The sequence below is a fragment of the Oncorhynchus clarkii genome, chromosome 2, assembly GCF_045791955.1.
Source record: "Oncorhynchus clarkii lewisi isolate Uvic-CL-2024 chromosome 2, UVic_Ocla_1.0, whole genome shotgun sequence".
Lineage (NCBI taxonomy): Eukaryota > Metazoa > Chordata > Actinopteri > Salmoniformes > Salmonidae > Oncorhynchus > Oncorhynchus clarkii.
In genome coordinates, this window is record NC_092148.1 from 59405886 (window position 1) to 59424877 (window position 18992).

The 18992-nt window shown below is 44.4% G+C and overlaps 1 protein-coding gene across 1 annotated transcript; it reads left to right on the top strand.

The window, feature by feature from the left end:
* Nucleotides 1–7066: 7066 nt before the first annotated feature.
* On the top strand, nt 7067–18992 carry LOC139370899 (charged multivesicular body protein 1a-like). The gene is made up of 7 exons (XM_071110770.1): nt 7067–7205; nt 7844–7863; nt 7969–8046; nt 16065–16211; nt 16403–16531; nt 16813–17009; nt 17786–18992. Exons 1-7 carry the CDS (start codon nt 7199–7201, stop codon nt 17805–17807), a joined length of 600 nt encoding a protein of 199 aa, XP_070966871.1. The 5' UTR covers nt 7067–7198; the 3' UTR covers nt 17808–18992.

Consider the following 18992-nt stretch of genomic DNA (forward strand, 5'->3'; position numbering starts at 1 on the left):
TACTTTGACTCAAGTATGACAATTTGGTACATTTTTCATGGCTACTATTACCCCATCCATTTGAATAATTACCGCTATGCACATGCATTTTTATGACAATTAACATGTTTTTACAACCAGGCACATATTCTATGTGTAGTAGTAAACATGTCCATACAGTGCATTCGGAAAGTATTCAGACCCCTTGAATTTTTCCACATTTTGTTATATTACAGCTTTATTCTAAAATGTATTAAAAAAATGTATTTTTTCCCCCTGTAACGTAGATGATGGGAGTCGAGAAGCAGGTAAGTTTAATAAAACAAAGAACGATACAACATAGGAGTAGCGTCTGAACATGGAACATAAACAATATTGCCTGGGGAATGAACCTAAGGGAGTGCCAGATATAGGGGCGTTAATGAGTAAGGTAATGGAGTCCAGGTGTGCCTTCAGGTGCGCGTAATGATAGATGCCAGGACCAGTGGTTATTAAACCGGCGACGTCGAAAGCCGGAGAGAAGGTAGATGTGACAGTACCCCCAATCTACCCTGGACGCACTGCTCCAGGATCAGGACAATGCCTGCCAGAGGGACGGCCCCGAGAATGAGGAGCGGACAACGAAGATGTAATTAACAGATGATGTTGGGATCCAGAATGTCCTCCACCGGAAGCCAACACGGCTCCTCTGGATCGTACCCCTCCAAGTCCACCAGGTACTGGAGCCGACCCCCACAACGTCGGGAGTCCAGTAGAGATCAGACGGTAGAGGCGGGACCTCCCTCAACATTTTGGGGGGCGGGGGAAAATAGAGGGGTGTCGTGGGAGACAACCTCAGCCAGGGGACCAGGAACCACCGGCCTAAGAAGGAGGGTGAGATACGGTAGTCAGAGGGGAGCTGTAATCTATACGTCACCTCATTGACCCTCCGGAGAACCTTGAACGGCCCCACAAACCGGGGGCTCAGCTTCTTGCAGGGCAGGCATATATGTCCACATATATGTCCCAGAACACAGGGGCTACGGCACGAGAGGAGGGAAATATGGGTGAAATCGTAGAGACAGGACAGGGCATCGATTTTGGTGTTCCTTGAACCTGGGCGATAGGTCAGTGTGAAGTCAAATCTAGTAAAGAAAAGGCCCACCTTGCTTGGCGCGGATTCAGCCTCCTCGCTGTCCGTATGTACTCCAGGTTCCGATGGTTGATGAGGCTGACAAATGGGTCCTTGGTGCCCTCCAGCCAGTGTCTCCACTCCTCTAATGCCAACTTCACCGCCAGGAGCCCTCAATCGCCAAAGTCATCATTCCTGTCTGCAGGGTACAGTTTCTTAGAGTAATAACATTTTTGTGGATTACCTTTTCATGGAGACAGAACAGCCCCCACGCCCACCTCTGAAGCATCCATCTCTCAACAAAGGGTAGCATGGGATCTGGGTGTTTGAGCAATAGGACATAAGTCCTCATCAGCTGCTGGACTCCACACCTACGGGGACCACCCTTGAGGAGAGAGGTGAGAGGAGAGGCGATGGAGCTAAAGTTCCTGATGAAACGGCGGTAGAAGTTGACAAATCCCAAAAACCGCTGTAACCGCTACTCGGACGTGAGTGATGTGATCCTCGAAAGGTAGCCAAGAAGACCAGGATGTCGTTGATATACATGACCACCTGACATCCGAGCATGTCCCAGAACACTGCATTGACAAATCCCTGGAACACTGACGGAGCATTGGCTAAACCAAAAGGCATCACCAAGTACTAGTAGTGACCAGACATCATGTACAATGCTGTCTTTCATTCATCCCCCTCTCGGATGCAGATGAGATTGTATGCACTCCGCAGGTCCAATTTGGTAAAGACCCGGGCCCCACGGAGCTGTTCTATGGCTGCCGGCACCAACGGGAGAGGGTATCGGTACTTGGTGGTGATCTCATTCAGTCCTCTGTAATCAATACACATCCGTAAAACCTCCATCCTTCTTAGCCACAAAGAAAAAGCCTGCAGATGCAGGAGAGGTGGACGTGCGGATGAAACCTTGTTGGAGCGCCTCATAGATGTACTCTCCCATGACCTTGGTTTCAGCCACCGATAAAGAGTAGATGCGTCTGCACGGGGGAGCCTGCAAGCAGGTTGATGGCACAGTCCTAGGTGCGATGAGGAGGGAGACAGGTGGCCCAGGTTTTGGAAAATATCTCCCGCAGGTCCTAGTATACCTCTGGGATGTTGGGCTGAAGGGCAACCACAGAACTCTCAACCACAGGGGACAGGAAAATAGGCATTCAGGTGCCTAGTCCGTGATCTTAATAATGACAAATATATATATATTTATATTTATATATATTTTTACATTTTTGCAAATGTATATACAGCACTAGTCAAAACTTTGAACACACCTCTCATTCAAGGGTTTTTCTTGAGAGAATGCCACGAGTGTGCAAAGCTGTCATCAACGTGAAGAGTGGCTACTTTGAAAAATCTCAAATATAAAATACATTTGGATTTGTTTAACACTTTTTTGGTTAATACATGATTCCATATCTGTTATTTCATAGTTTTGATGCCTTCACTATAATTCTACAATGTAGACCATGTCAAAAATTAAGAAAAATCCTTGAATGAGAAGGTGTGTCCAAACATTATGCTGGTACTGTGTACATCACATTTACGTAAGTATTCAGACCCTTTACTCAGTGCTTTGTTGAAGCACCTTTGGCAGCGATAACAGCCTTGAGTCTTCTTGGGTTCTTGGCACACCTGTATTTGGTGAGTTTCTCCCATTCTTCTCTGCAGATCCTGTCAATCTGTGTCAGTTTGGATGGGGAGCATCACTGCACAGCTATTCTCAGGTCTCTCCAGAAATGTCAGATCGGGTTGAAGTCCAGGCTCTGGCTGGGCCACTCAAGGACATTCAGAGACTTGTCCCTAGGCCACTCCTGCATTGTCTTGGCTGTATGCTTAGGGTCATTGTCCTGTTGGAAGGTGTACCTTCGCCCCAGTCTGAGGTCCTGGAGCAGGTTTTCATCAAGGATCTCTCTGTACTTGGCTCCGTTCGTCTTTCGATTCTGACTAGTCTCCCAGTCCATGCCGCTGAAAAACATACCCACAGCATGATGCTGCCACCACCATGCTTCACTGTAGGGATGGTGCCAGGTTTCTTCCAGACGTGAGACTTGGCATTCAGGCCAAAGAGTTCAATCTTGGTTTCATCAGACCAGAGAATCTTGTTTCTCATGGTCTGAGAATCCTTTAGATGCCTTTAGGCAAACTCCAAGCAGGATGTCATGTGCTTTTTACTGAGGAGTGTCTTCTGTCTGGCCACTCTACCATAAAGGCCTGATTGGTTGAGTGCTGCAGAGATGGTTGTCCTTTTGGAAGGTTCTCCCATCTCCACAGAGGAACTCTGGAGCTCTATCAGTGTCCATAGGGTTGTTGGTCACCTCCCTGACCAAGGGACCAAGGGGGGCTAACATGGGAGTGGTTAGAGGGGGTGGGGTCCCCTGGGCTTGGAGTTCTTCATTTGTCTGTCCTGCTGTTATGTCGAGGCTATGGCCAGGGTCTGGGGTGAACTGTTCTGCTGTGGTGTCGAGACTTTGGTCAGGATCTGAGATGTGCTGTTTGTTGGCTTTTCTGCGGGTGTGGCCAGCTTTCTAATTGGTTGTTCTCTGTCACACCTCATCTTTCTCACCTTCTCCTCCAGCACTCTCACCTTCTCTTCTAGTGCTCTGTTATCCAGATCCTGCTCTTTCTCCTGTTGATGATGTCTCACCACAGTCCAGAGTATCTCTCTCTCTCTCTCTCTCTCTCTCTCTCTCTCTCTCACTCGCTCTCTCTCTCTGGTTGTGTTGAATCAATGACATGTGTTCTCTATTTGTATTTGATTGTTGCCACTTGTGTTTACCAGTATGGATGACATGTGCATTAGAGTGTAGATTGTGTTTTGAGAATGAGAATGTGTTTAGAGTTTTGCTGAAAAGTCTAAGTGAGATCTGCAAATTGAGTTTTACCATGTGAAATGGTTTAAGGTATTGACAACAGACTGCATAATTAGCTAAATGAACCCAGGCAACTGAGAACTTTGTTTAGCCAATGGGTTTTAGTGTTTTAGCAATTGAAAAAAAACTGTAAACAATCCAAAAGGGGTAGGCAAGAGAATGGTCGTGGACAGGCAAAAGGTCAAAACTAGTTCAGAGTCCAGGAGGTACAGAGTGGCAGGCAGGCTCGAGGTCAGGGCTGGCAGAAGAGTCAGGCAGGCGGTTACGGAGTCTATTAAACAGGAAAGGGAGGATTAGCAAAACAGAATAAAAGCAGGAGTACGGGAAAAACGCTGGTTGACTTGAAAGGCATACAAGATGAACTGGCACAGAGAGACAGGAAACACAGGGATATATACACACCAGGGAAATTGGATCTAATCCCAGAGGCCAACACAAAACAACGTCGCCACAGGAGAGGTAGACGGAGCGGCCTCCTGGTCAGACTTCGAAGGCGTGCCAAAGTCCAGTCTCTAGACAACAAGGTGGATGAAATTAGGGCAAGGTTTGCCTTCCAGAGAGACATCAGAGATTGTAACATCCTCTGTTTCACAGAACATGGCTCTCTCTGGGATATGTTGTCAGAGCTGGTACAGACACAGGATTTTTTCATGCGTCGCGCTTACAGAAACAAACATCTCTCTGGTAAGAAGAAGGGCGTGGGTGTATGCCCTAATGATTAACGACTCATGGTGTAATCATAACAACATACAATTCCTTCTGTTCACCTGACCTAGAATTCCTTACAATCAAATGCCGACCACATTATCTTCGATTATAGTCACAGCAGATACCTCGACTGCCCTCCCTTTGGAAAATCCGACCATGACTCCATTTTGTTCCTACCGTCCTACCGGCAGAAACTCAAACAGGATTTACCCGTGACCAGAACCATTTAACGCTGGTCTGACCAATCGGAATCCACGCTTCATGATTGTTTTGATCACGCAGACTGGGAAACGTTCCGGGAAGCCTCAGAGAATAACATCGATTTATATGCTGACTGGGTGAGTGAGTTTATAAGGAAGTGCATTGGAGATGTTGTACCAACTGTGACTATTAAAACCTAGCCTTACCAGAAACCGTGGATAGATGGTGGCATTTGCGCAAAACTGAAAGCACGAACCACCTCATTCAACCATGGAAAGATGTCTGGGAATATGGCTGAATATAAACAGTGTAGTTATTCCCTCCGCAAGGCAATCAAACAAGCGAAACGTAGGTATAGAAACAAAGGGGAGTCGCAATTCAAAGGCTCAGACATGAGACATATGTGGCAGGGTTTACAGGCAATTACGGACTACAAAAAGAAAACCAGCCACGTCACGACACCTACGTGTTGCTTCCAAACAAACTAAACACGTTTTGCCCGCTTTGAGAATAATATATAGTGCCACCGACACGGTCCGCTACCAAGGACTGCGGGACTGTTGTCCCCAAATGCTTCAAGATGTCCACCATTGTTCCTGTACTCAAGAAGGCAAAGATAACTGAACTAAACGACTACGTAGCACTCACTTCTAAACGACTCCGTAGCACTCACTTCAATCATCATGAAGTGCTTTGAGAGACTAGTGAAGGATCATATCACCTCCACCTTACCTGCCACCCTAGACCCACTTCAGTTTGCATACCGCCCCAACTGATCCACAGACGATACAATCACCATCACACTGCATACTGCCCTATCCCATCTGGACAAGAGGAATACCTATGTAAGAATGCTGTTCATTGACTACAGCTTAGCATTCAACACCATAGTACCCTCCAAGCTCATCATTAAGCTTGAGGCCATGGGTCTCAACCCCGCACTGTGCAATTGAGTCCTGGACTTTCTGACGGGCCGCCCCCAGGTGGTGAAGGTAGGAAACAACATCTCCACTTCACTGATCCTCAACACGCGGGCCACACAAGGGTGCGTGCTCAGCCCCCTCCTGTTCTCCTTGTTCACCCATGACTGCGTGGCCATGCACGCCTCCAACTCAATCATCAAGTTTGCAGATGAGACAACAGTAGTGGGCTTGATTTCCAAAACGACAAGACAGCCTACAGGGTGGAGGTGAGGTCACTCGGAGAGTGGTATCAGGAAAACAACCTCTCACTCAACGTCAACAAAACAAAGTAGATGATCTTGGACTTCAGGAGACAGCGGAGGGAGCACCCCCCTATCCACATCGACGGGACAGTAGTGGAGAAGGTGGAAAGTTTAAGTTCCTCGCCGTACACATCATGGAAAAACTGAAATCGTCCACCCACACATAACCTCAGGAGGCTGAAGAAATGTGGCTTGTCACCACAAACTTTTACAGATGCACAATTGAGAGCATCCTGTCGGGCTGTATCACTGCCTGGTACGGCAACTGCACTGTACTCAACCGCAAGGCTCTCCAGAAGGTGGTGTGGTCTGCACAACTCATCACCGGGGGTAAACTACCTGCCCTCCAGGACACCTACAGCACCCGATGTCACGGAAGGCCAAAAAGATCATCAAGGACAACAACAACCGGAGCCACTGCCCGTTTCCCTCTGCTACCATCCAGAAGGCGAGGTCAGTACAGTTGCATCAAAGCTGGGACCGGGAGACTGAAAAACAGCGTCTATCTCAAAGTCATCAGACTGTTAAACAGCCATTACTAACACTGTGAGGCTGCTGCCTACATACAGACTCAAATCATTGGCCACTTTAATAAATGGATCACTAGTCACTTTAAATAATGTAACTTTAATAATGTTTACATATCTTACATTACTCATCTCATGTGTATATACTGTATTTTATAACATCTATTGCATCTTGCCTATGCCACTTGGCAATTGCTCATCCATATATTTATATTTACATATTCCTATTCCATCCCTTTACATTTGTGTGTATAAGGTAGTTGTTGTGGAACTGTAAGATTACTTGTTAGATATTACTGCACTGTCGGGAACTAAAAGCACAAGAATTTCGTTACACTCGCATTAACATCTGGACGACAAGGGACTAAAAAAAAAATCAACATCATGTCATGTGACTGCCAATAATGGCCTCTTCCTATTTGGCTTCAGCAACAGAAACGCCTATCTCACGTGATCCGTTCTGAACCAGGAAGAGTGTCGTCATACACGGACATCTATACAATAGGGCAATTAGCTCATTTGCAAAGTAAAACATTTTTTTAGGTGAAGTGGAACTCAAATACATGCGGACATGGATGGTAAGTCGTTTTCGACTTTTGATATGACGAGGTTGTCATCTTATTTTTAACTATGTCGCGCTAGCTAGCCGACATAAGCTAGCACAAAGCTTGGAAACCAGTCGGTGAGCTAAATCACGTTTTCAAGTTGTAATACCACAGCCACATGTACAGTGAAATGCCTTTATTAATGAATGTTATTATGTTTTACCAAATATACACGTTTTTAATAGCTAACTAAGATACCTGCTGCTATGTCAGATGTCACCAGAAACTAAGACTAGTTCAAAGAAGGAAGGTTCAGACGAGTAAGTTAACATTACATGGTTATTATTGGAGAGATTATTTTGCTTAACTGTCTGTAAACCTAGATAGCTGTCTAACGTTAGCTAGTTAATTAGCTACTCCCCACTTTAATTTATTCAATGGGAGGTAGTTAGCTATCATTACGTACGTTATCGCCATGGGAGTACAGTATAGTTTACAGTGATCAGAAAGCATTGACGCCCTATACAATTCTATGATTTGGACACAGAGCTCACTACCCTCACTCTGTCATATTGTCATTGCACAATGTTAGTGCTAAGTAAGGTACGCCCAATTCACTCGGCTGTATCTATCACCCCTCTCATCCTATTTTTTTTATTTCTTTATTTCAGACACACTCTTCCAACTGAAGGTATGTAAGAAATATGCATTACATTTGTGAAGTTTAAGTAAACACATCCATACGTTTATTTTTTTACACATCTGAAATGTCTACTAATACTTCTCTCTTTTACAGTTTACAGCAAAACAGCTTGAGAAACTTGCCAAAAAGGCAGAGAAGGATTCAAAATCTGAGCAAGCCAAAGTTAAAAAGGTCAGTAAGAGTGTGCTTTCTGGGAGACAAATGTAGGCTAGTAAACAGTTGTGTGCAGTAAGGAGAAAATATTTTTACGTGTGAAGGTACTGCCTGAACAGATTTTAGTTTTTTTCTGCAAAACGTTTTGCTATGTGGTGTACACTGTTCCCTACTGAACACGACCCCAGTTATGGGTATTAGTGTTGAATGGCAGGAACCGGGTTACCTGCTATTCTACTCCCTTTTCCCTGGATAAATAACTGGGAAAAATCCATCAATTATATATATCAACAAAATGGCATGAAATGGAACTGTTAAATTATATGCAATGTCTAAATCTGGTTTCTTTACTGCCTCTGCATGTTGAATCATCAATGCTTAGGGTGGGGCCAGAGCCCATCTCAGTATGGAGCGCAGTTCACAATGCATGTAAACCTATCATCTCATCATGGTGACTTTTTTTTCTTTCTCTTGTGACAGGTAGGCCTGCATTTTCTGCAGCATAGTCTATGCTACAGTAATGTAAAGACCAAATTAGCATCTAATTTACCCATCTCCATCTGGCGTTTGGGGGTCACCATATTTTTAATTGAGAATATCTTATTTATTGCAGCAGCAGAGTTTTTTAAAACAGCCTATCACTTTAATATCGTTGCTTTAAATCAGAGCATGCGCTAGCACTCTCGCAGTCTCCATTTTCATCAACTCCATTCAAATTGATATTCTTGTTCTAGATTGATATATAGCCCTATAAATAAACTCAGCAAAAAAGGAAACATCCTCTCACTGTCAACTGCATTTATTTTCAGCAAACTTAACATGTGTAAATATTTATATGAACATAACAAGATTCAACAACAGACAAAAACTGAACAAGTTCCACAGACATGTGACTAACAGAAATTGAATAATATGTCCCTGAACAAAAGTAAATCAGTATCTGGTGTGGCCACCAGCTGCATTAAGTACTGCAGTGCATCTCCTGGACTGCACCAGATTTGCCAGTTCTTGCTGTGAAATGTTACCCCGCTCTTCCACCAAGGCACCTGCAAGTTCCCGGACATTTCTGGGGGGGAATGGCCCTAGCCCTCACCCTCCGATCCAACAGGTCCCAGACGTGCTCAATGGGATTGAGATCCGGCTCTTCGCTGGCCATGGCAGAACACTGACATTCCTGTCTTGCAGGAAATCATGCACAGAACGAGCAGTATGGCTGGTGGCATTGTCATGCTGGAAGGTGATGTCAGGATGAGCCTGCAGGAAGGGTAACACACTAGGGAGGAGGATGTCTTCCCTGTAATGCACAGCGTTGAGATTGCCTGTAATGAAAACAAGCTCAGTCCGATGATGCTGTGACACACCGCCCCAGACCATGACGGACCCTCCACCTCCAAATTGATCCCGCTCCAGAGTACAGGCCTCGGTGTAACGCTCATTCCTTCGACGATATATGCGAATCCGACCATCACCCCTGGTGAGACAAAACAGCGATTTGTCAGTGAAGAGCACTTTTTGACAGTCCTGTCTGGTCCAGCGATGGTGGGTTTGTGCCCATAGGTGACGTTGTTGCTGGTGAAGTCTGGTGAGGACCTGCCTTACAACAGGCCTACAAGCCCTCAGTCCAGCCTCTCTCAGCCTATTCTGGACAGTCTGGGCATCTTTCTTTTGGTGTTTTTCAGAGTCAGTAGAAAGGCCTCCTAAGTTTTCAGAACTGTGACCTTAATTGCCTACCGTCTGTAAGCTGTTAGTGTCTTAACGACCATTCCACAGGTGCATGTTCATTAATTGTTCATGGTTCATTGAACAAGCATGTGAAGCAGTGTTTAAACCATTTACAATGAAGATCTGTGAAGTTATTTGGATTTTTACGAATTACCTTTGAAAGACGTCCTGAAAAAGGGACGTTTATTTTTTTGCTGAGTATAGATGTCCTAGAAAAAGACATGTATAGATGTCCTAACCTAGCCTACCTCTTTCAGGTAATAAATTCAATTCAGTATTAACCTTTTATATTTAGCTAATTAATGCGTTCCTTAGCTATTGGAGGCCCATGCAGTCAAAGCAAGGAAGGAATGATGCAACAATAGAGAGAGAAAGGGGGGGTAGGCTAATAACATTAGGGGAAATATTATGGAAGATGTATATATGCTTCAGCCACTACTTATGCAAATATGCCTCATTATATTTAAAGATCAAATGTCTAGCCTATACTTGTAACTTCATAGGCCGCATCAGCTGCACCAGAATAACATTCTCTCCCTGCTTTATCATTGTTTGAACAATGTGCGTAATTCCAGTCCATATAATAGCATACAGTAATACAGTTCACACTCAAAAATATTAGCCTACTGGAGCTAGTTTCAGTTATTTGCCCAAGAGAGCAAATAAAGTGCTTTCGGAAAGTATTCAGACCCCTTGACTTTTTCCACATTTTGTTAAGTTACAGGCTTATTCTAAAATAGATTTTTCCCTCATCAATTTAAACACAATACCCCATAATAACAAAGCAAATACTTGTATTAAAATACACTGAAATATTACATTTACATAAGTATTCAGACCCTTTACACAGTATTTTGTTGAAGCACCTTTGGCAGTGATTACAGCCTCGAGTCTTCAAATCAAATCAAATCAAATCAAATTTTATTTGTCACATACACATGGTTAGCAGATGTTAATGCGAGTGTAGCGAAATGCTTGTGCTTCTAGTTCCGACAATGCAGTAATAACAAGTAATCTAACTAACAATTCCAAAACTACTGTCTTGTACACAGTGTAAGGGGATAAAGAATATGTACATAAGGATATATGAATGAGTGATGGTACAGAGCAGCATAGGCAAGATACAGTAGATGGTATCGGGTACAGTATGTACAAATGAGATGAGTATGTAAACAAAGTGGCATAGTATAGTATAAAGTGGCTAGTGATACATGTATTACATAAGGATACCGTCGATGATATAGAGTACAGTATATACGTATGCGTATGAGATGAATAATGTAGGGTAAGCAACATTTATATAAGGTAGCATTGTTTAAAGTGGCCAGTGATACATTTACATCATTTCCCATCAATTCCCATTATTAAAGTGGCTGGAGTTGAGTCAGTGTCAGTGTGTTGGCAGCAGCCACTCAGTGTTAGTGGTGGCTGTTTAACAGTCTGATGGCCTTGAGATAGAAGCTGTTTTTCAGTCTCTCGGTCCCAGCTTTGATGCACCTGTACTGACCTCGCCTTCTGGATGATAGCGGGGTGAACAGGCAGTGGCTCGGGTGGTTGATGTCCTTGATGATCTTTATGGCCTTCCTGTGACATCGGGGGGTGTAGGTGTCCTGGAGGGCAGGTAGTTTGCCCCCGGTGATGCGTTGTGCAGACCTCACTACCCTCTGGAGAGCCTTACGGTTGAGGGCGGTGCAGTTGCCATACCAGGCGGTGATACAGCCCGCCAGGATGCTCTCGATTGTGCATCTGTAGAAGTTTGTGAGTGCTTTTGGTGACAAGCCGAATTTCTTCAGCCTCCTGAGGTTGAAGAGGCGCTGCTGCGCCTTCTTCACGATGCTGTCTGTGTGAGTGGACCAATTCAGTTTGTCTGTGATGTGTATGCCGAGGAACTTAAAACTTGCTACCCTCTCCACTACTGTTCCATCGATGTGGATAGGGGGGTGTTCCCTCTGCTGTTTCCTGAAGTCCACAATCATCTCCTTAGTTTTGTTGACGTTGAGTGTGAGGTTGTTTTCCTGACACCACACTCCGAGGGCCCTCACCTCCTCCCTGTAGGCCGTCTCATCGTTGTTGGTAATCAAGCCTACCACTGTTGTGTCGTCCGCAAACTTGATGATTGAGTTGGAGGCGTGCGTGGCCACGCAGTCGTGGGTGAACAGGGAGTACAGGAGAGGGCTCAGAACGCAACCTTGTGGGGCCCCAGTGTTGAGGATCAGCGGGGAGGAGATGTTGTTGCCTACCCTCACCACCTGGGGGCGGCCCGTCAGGAAGTCCAGTACCCAGTTGCACAGGGCGGGGTCGAGACCCAGGGTCTCGAGCTTGATGACGAGCTTGGAGGGTACTATGGTGTTGAATGCCGAGCTGTAGTCGATGAACAGCATTCTCACATAGGTATTCCTCTTGTCCAGATGGGTTAGGGCAGTGTGCAGTGTGGTTGAGATTGCATCGTCTGTGGACCTATTTGGGCGGTAAGCAAATTGGAGTGGGTCTAGGGTGTCAGGTAGGGTGGAGGTGATATGGTCCTTGACTAGTCTCTCAAAGCACTTCATGATGACGGATGTGAGTGCTACGGGGCGGTAGTCATTTAGCTCAGTTACCTTAGCTTTCTTGGGAACAGGAACAATGGTGGCCCTCTTGAAGCATGTGGGAACAGCAGACTGGTATAGGGATTGATTGAATATGTCCGTAAACACACCGGCCAGCTGGTCTGCGCATGCTCTGAGGGCGCGGCTGGGGATGCCATCTGGGCCTGCAGCCTTGCGAGGGTTAACACGTTTAAATGTCTTACTCACCTCGGCTGCAGTGAAGGAGAGACCGCATGTTTTCGTTGCAGGCCGTGTCAGTGGCACTGTATTGTCCTCAAAGCGGGCAAAAAAGTTATTTAGTCTGCCTGGGAGCAAGACATCCTGGTCCGTGACTGGGCTGGGTTTCTTCCTGTAGTCCGTGATTGACTGTAGACCCTGCCACATGCCTCTTGTGTCTGAGCCGTTGAATTGAGATTCTACTTTGTCTCTGTACTGGCGCTTAGCTTGTTTGATAGCCTTGCGGAGGGAATAGCTGCACTGTTTGTATTCGGTCATGTTACCAGACACCTTGCCCTGATTAAAAGCAGTGGTTCGCGCTTTCAGTTTCACACGAATGCTGCCATCAATCCACGGTTTCTGGTTAGGGAATGTTTTAATCGTTGCTATGGGAACGACATCTTCAACGCACGTTCTAATGAACTCGCACACCGAATCAGCGTATTCGTCAATGTTGTTATCTGACGCAATACGAAACATGTCCCAGTCCACGTGATGGAAGCAGTCTTGGAGTGTGGAGTCAGCTTGGTCGGACCAGCGTTGGACAGACCTCAGCGTGGGAGCCTCTTGTTTTAGTTTCTGTCTGTAGGCAGGGATCAACAAAATGGAGTCGTGGTCAGCTTTTCCGAAAGGGGGGCGGGGCAGGGCCTTATATGCGTCGCGGAAGTTAGAGTAACAATGGTCCAAGGTCTTTCCTCCCCTGGTTGCGCAATCGATATGCTGATAAAATTTGGGGAGTCTTGTTTTCAGATTAGCCTTGTTAAAATCCCCAGCTACAATGAATGCAGCCTCCGGATAAATTGTTTCCAGTTTGCAGAGAGTTAAATAAAGTTCGTTCAGAGCCATCGATGTGTCTGCTTGGGGGGGGATATATACGGCTGTGATTATAATCAAAGAGAATTCTCTTGGTAGATAATGCGGGTATGACACTGCAAGCTTGGCACACCTGTATTTTGGGGAGTTTCTCCCATTCCTCTCTGCAGATCCTCTCAAGCTTTGTCAGGTTGAAAGGGGAGCGTTGCTGCACAGCTATTTTCAGATCTCTCCAGAGATGTTCGATCGGGTTGAAGTCCAGGCTCTGGCTGGGCCACTCAAGGACTTTCAGAGAATTGTCCCTAAGACATTCCTGCATTGTCCTGTTGGACGGTGAACCTTTGCCCCAGTCTGAGGTCCTGATCACTCTGGAGCAGGTTGTCATGTGCCTTTTTTTACTGAGGAGTAAAAAACTCTACCATAAAGGCCTGATTGGTGGAGTGCTGCAGAGATGGTTGTCTTTCTGGGAGGTTCTCCCATCTCCACAGTGGAACTCTAGAGCTCTGTCAGAGTGAGCATCGGGTTCTTGGTCACCTCCCTGACCAAGGTCCTTCTCCCCCGATTGCTCAGTTTGGCCGGGCGGCCAGCTCTAGGAAGAGTCCTGGTGATTCCAAACTTCTTCCATTTTAAGAATGATGGAGGCCACTGTGTTCTTGGGAACCTTCAATGCTGCAGAAACGTTTTTGGTACGCTTCTCCAGATCTGCCTCGACACAATCCTGTCTCGGAGCTCTACGGACAATTTCTTCAACCTATTTTTTTGCTCTGACATGCACTGTCAACTGTGGGACCTTATATAGTCAGATGTGTGCCTTTCCAAATCATGTCCAATCAATTGAATTTACCACAGGTGGACTCCAAGTTGTAGAAACATCTCAAAGATGATCAATTCAAACAGGATGCACCTGAGATCAATTTCCAGTCTCATAGCAAAATGTCTGAATAATTATGGAAATAAGGTATTTTTGTTTTATATTTCATACGTTTGCAAACATTTCTAGAAACGTGTTTTTGCTTTGTCATTATGGCTTATTGTGTGTAGGTTGATGAGGGAAAATTTATATTGAATCAAATCAAAGTTATTTATATAGCCCTTCGTACATCAGCTGATATCTTAAAGTGCTGTACAGAAACCCGGCCTAAAACCCCAAACAGCAAGCAATGTAGGTGTTGAAGCACGTTGGCTAGGAAAAATGTAATCAATTTTAGAATAAGGCTATAATGTAACAAAATGTGGAAAAAGTCAAGGGGTCTGAATACTATCCAGACGGCACTGTAACGAGCTACATTTGTGGGATTTATGTTTTTCTGTTGTGCTTAATGTGCAGTAGCCTATATCCTATCATATAGGTATTGCATAACTGCGCCATCATTTGGGATTTTTTGGGCTTGGGTCATGAAATGTTTTTTTAATGTAAGGCTCATCAGGCTCAAGTAGGATCAGTGTATTGTTCATACTAGTACTCAAACGACTAGGCAGGATCCGTAAACCCCATAGCGTATAAACAACGTGAGGATATTGAAACAATTTGTGTCGTTAAATACACTACACTGCTCGTCAAACACCAAAATCATGGGCATTAATATGGAGTTGGTCCCCTCCTTTGCTGCCACTGTATAACAGCTTTTCCTCTTCTGGGAAGGCTTTCCACTAGATGTTGGAACATTTGCTGTGGGGACTTGCTTCCATTCAGCCATGAGCATTAGTGAGGTCGGGCACTGATGTGGAGCGATTAGCCCTGGTTCGCAGTCGGCGTTCCAATTCATCCCAAAGGTGTTTGATGGGGTTGAGGTCAAGGCTCTGAAGGCCAGTCAAGTTCTTCCACACCTATCTCGACAAACCATTTCTCTATGGACCTCGCTTTGTGCATGGGGGCATTGTCATGCCGAAACAGGAACGGGCCTTCTCCAAATTGTTGGAAACACAGAATCATCTAGAATGTCATTGTATGCTGTATCTTTAAGATTTTCCTTCAATGGAACTAAATGCCTAGCCTGAAACATGGAAAAACAGCACCAGACAATTATTCCTCCTCCACCAAACTTTACAGTTGGCACTATGCATTCGGCAGGTAGCGTTCTCCTGATGTCCACCAAACCCAGATTTGTCCAGACTGCCAGTTGGTGACGTGTGATTCATCACTCCAGAGAACGCGTTTCCACTGCTCCAGAGTCCAATGGCGGCAGTCTTTACACCACTCCAGCCGACACTTGGCATTGCGCATGGTGATCTTAGGCTTTTGTGCGGCTGCTTGGCAATGGAAACCCTGCCAATGTTTGTCTATTGAGATTGCATGGCTGTATGCTCAATTTTATAGACATGTCAGCAACGTGTGGCTGAAATAGCCGAATATACTAATTTGAAGTGCTGTCCACATACTTTTGGTGACGTAGTGGAGCTCATTTTAACATAATAATTATTAGGCATCGTGTTCTATTGGCGTTTGACTGGACAGGTCAAATAAAGAGGTGTGCTACACATTACCCAGCAGGTGGCAGTGGATGATCATGGTTCAGGCTGCCTTGGTCCATTACTGACCAAAGGATTTACGACCAGGGGCCAAAACTCTGAGTAGGAGTGCTGATTTGGGATTGATTCTAGATCAGTACTCTTACTCTAAGATGCTTGTTACACATATGGCCCCTGAACTTGTTTTCATAGTCAACTGAAGTGACTTTTGATGTTTGTTTGTCTCACCAGGCTCTTCAGTTGAAGAATGTGGACGTTGCCAGAGTGTATGCAGAGAATGCCATCCGTAAGAAGAACGAGGGCCTTAATTGGCTGCGCATGGCATCTCGAGTTGATGCTGTAGCCTCCAAGGTCCAGACTGCAGTCGCTATGAAGGCGGTGAGTCTATTCTCTCTGCCTAATAATAACAGTGTGCTATCATTCAATTGTATCTTACTCATCAATGTCATATTTCTCTTGACCCCCAATCTCTACCATCTTCTATATTGTCTACTTTCATGAGCATGTACTCTGTCCTACCTTATGTGGCTCTCTGCTTATCTGATCCTGTCTGGCTTTTTTTCTCCTAGGTCACAAAGAATATGACGCAGGTCACCAAGGCACTCGACAAGGCACTGGGTTCCATGGACCTGCAGAAGGTGTCTGCTGTCATTGACAAGTTTGAGACACAGGTCCAGAACCTGGATGTTCACACCTCTGTGAGTGGCACAAGTTGTAGAAAGTATTCCTCATGTGCATAACTGTTGTACTCCTAATCGATTTAAATCATTTCTTCACTCACCTCTTATTCACTTGTCACATTCTTTCCCAAGACCTCTATTTCACTAGGCCTCCTCGACTGTTATACTCCTAATTAACTAACCATTGTTGTTCACTTAACCCTCTATCTCACAATGTATTACTGTACCTTTCTGGATAATCATATATGTTGTGTTAATGGTGAAACAACATAAACCCACTCACTGTTCCCATCCTGTAGGTGATGGAGGACTCGATGAGCTCGGCCACCACGCTGACCACGCCCCAAGACCAGGTGGATGACCTCATCCTCCAGATAGCAGAGGAGGGTGGTCTGGAGGTGATGGACCAGCTCAGCCAGGTGCCTGCAGGTGCCACCTCACTGGGAGAGAGCTCGTCACGCTCACAGCACGAGAAGGAGGACCAGCTGTCCCGCAGGTACACTAACAATCCAGCTTTCACTGCTGCTTTAACTGGTTACTGTGTGACATTTGGCTTGTTTTCTAAAATAAGGAAATGTGATGATGACAAGGCGACCTAAGCTATTCTCAAATTATTTTAGACTGTGAAGTAGTGTAGATTCTGGCTAGATGTGTTGGAGCTTTGATAGACCCCCTTTTTAATTATGCAGGTGATATTCCATGGACTATAGAAAACACTTTTAAAAAATAATGATTCAATTAATGACGGTTTATAATAAATTATTTATTTGTTTAACCCTTTCAAGCAGGGAGCTCTATTGAGACCAAGGTCTCTTTTTCAAGGGAAAACTGCATGACAAAATCAGCAGCAATTACACAAAGTTACACAGCTACTAAAATCAATGCAGGAGCATAGGAAACACAACAAAAAAACACAATTATAAGAACACCAACATTCGTCATTGAGGAGGTTCTCTATCAAAAATCTGAATGCGCCGATGTGTTCAACTGTAGGGTATTCTGAAAATTGTTCCATAAGTGAGGTGTGAAGAAATGGAAAACTGTTTTAACTAAATATGTAGTAACCGATAGACTTTCAAAGATTAGCCATCCCTGTGAGCTGGTATGGTACACTTGTGCTTCTATAGGTTGGTGACAATGTTAGATTACGTGCCAGTTTTTTCAAAAGGGCTTTCTAAATTAACAGAATGGAATGTTTCAATCTATGTGACGTCATAGGCAAAGATTTTCATATAAATAAACAATGACACTTTTTGTAAACTTTTGTTGCAGGTTGGCAGCGTTGCGGAACTGAAGATATATCTTGGGTATTTGCGAGACAGATGTAGGCTTGACAGCTGCTTGGGAACAGACAGCGGGGAGCTGTGTGACTCTATCGAACTGTTCTTATCGTGATGACCTAATGAGCCTATTGACTTCCATTCCCACTTCTATTTATATACACACTCACACTGTGTTGCTGAATATACCACCTGAGAAGGCATGGGTCTCTCCTTTGTCTCTCTGTCCATCTCTTTCTCTGTTGCACAACAATCTATTTTCCCCACCTCTGGTTTTCCCTCTCCCATATCAGTCTTTCTGTCTCTCACTCTTGTCTTCTCTCCTTCAGGGCTCCCTTAAATATTCCCCTTGGTTGGTTAGTTCTTGTGAATTTTGGTACATTGCCACTTGAGATTTTTTTTTTTGTATGTATATTTGAATGGGAGGGTTATACAAAATATATAAATCCTATAGTGGAACGGGGTGTTTTAAAACAGACATATTCATGTATTATAAGCGTGGACCCCTGGCACTTATTGGGTGTTGTATTTCAAATGTGGGGTTGTCTTTGTTTTTATATTTAATATATTTTGTTTTCTATTCGCTACCGGTCAGATGGAAGGAGTAAAACACAGGTTATTTTCAACACAGTGTAAAGGGGAAGCCTTCTTCTACCAAACAGACCATCAATATGAGTGCTCTGATGTATACCAACTTTTCCACAGTTTGACAACACAAAGAAAGTCAAGACACCACACACACTACTTCTTCTTAACTCCTATGAGAAATTATCCTTTGACATAATGTAACAATTTACATAATGTAAGCGTTAGTTATATACTGTACAGGGAGAACAATTATCAGTCGTTTTTTTTTTTAAGCAATCAAATTAACTACTTTTTGTTTCTTTATTTCTCTTAATCTTTTGCTAAATCATACCTATTTGCTTTGAATATGTACGCCTTATTGGGATGCAGGTATTTGCGTAGGTGCTTCTCCTCAGTGCCTGAATTAAACTAGTTCTAGTGATTGATCCTATGTAGGTTATATGTCAGCATATAATAAGGATTCCCCCTTTCTGTACCCATCAAACCAGAAATGTGGCTGCTGTAGCTACAGTAAGACATTTTGGGAATCATTTTCATTTTACAGGGGGAGGTTTATTTATACTCCAATGTATATTATCTTGTGGAAATAAAATAAAAGCCCTCTATCAAAA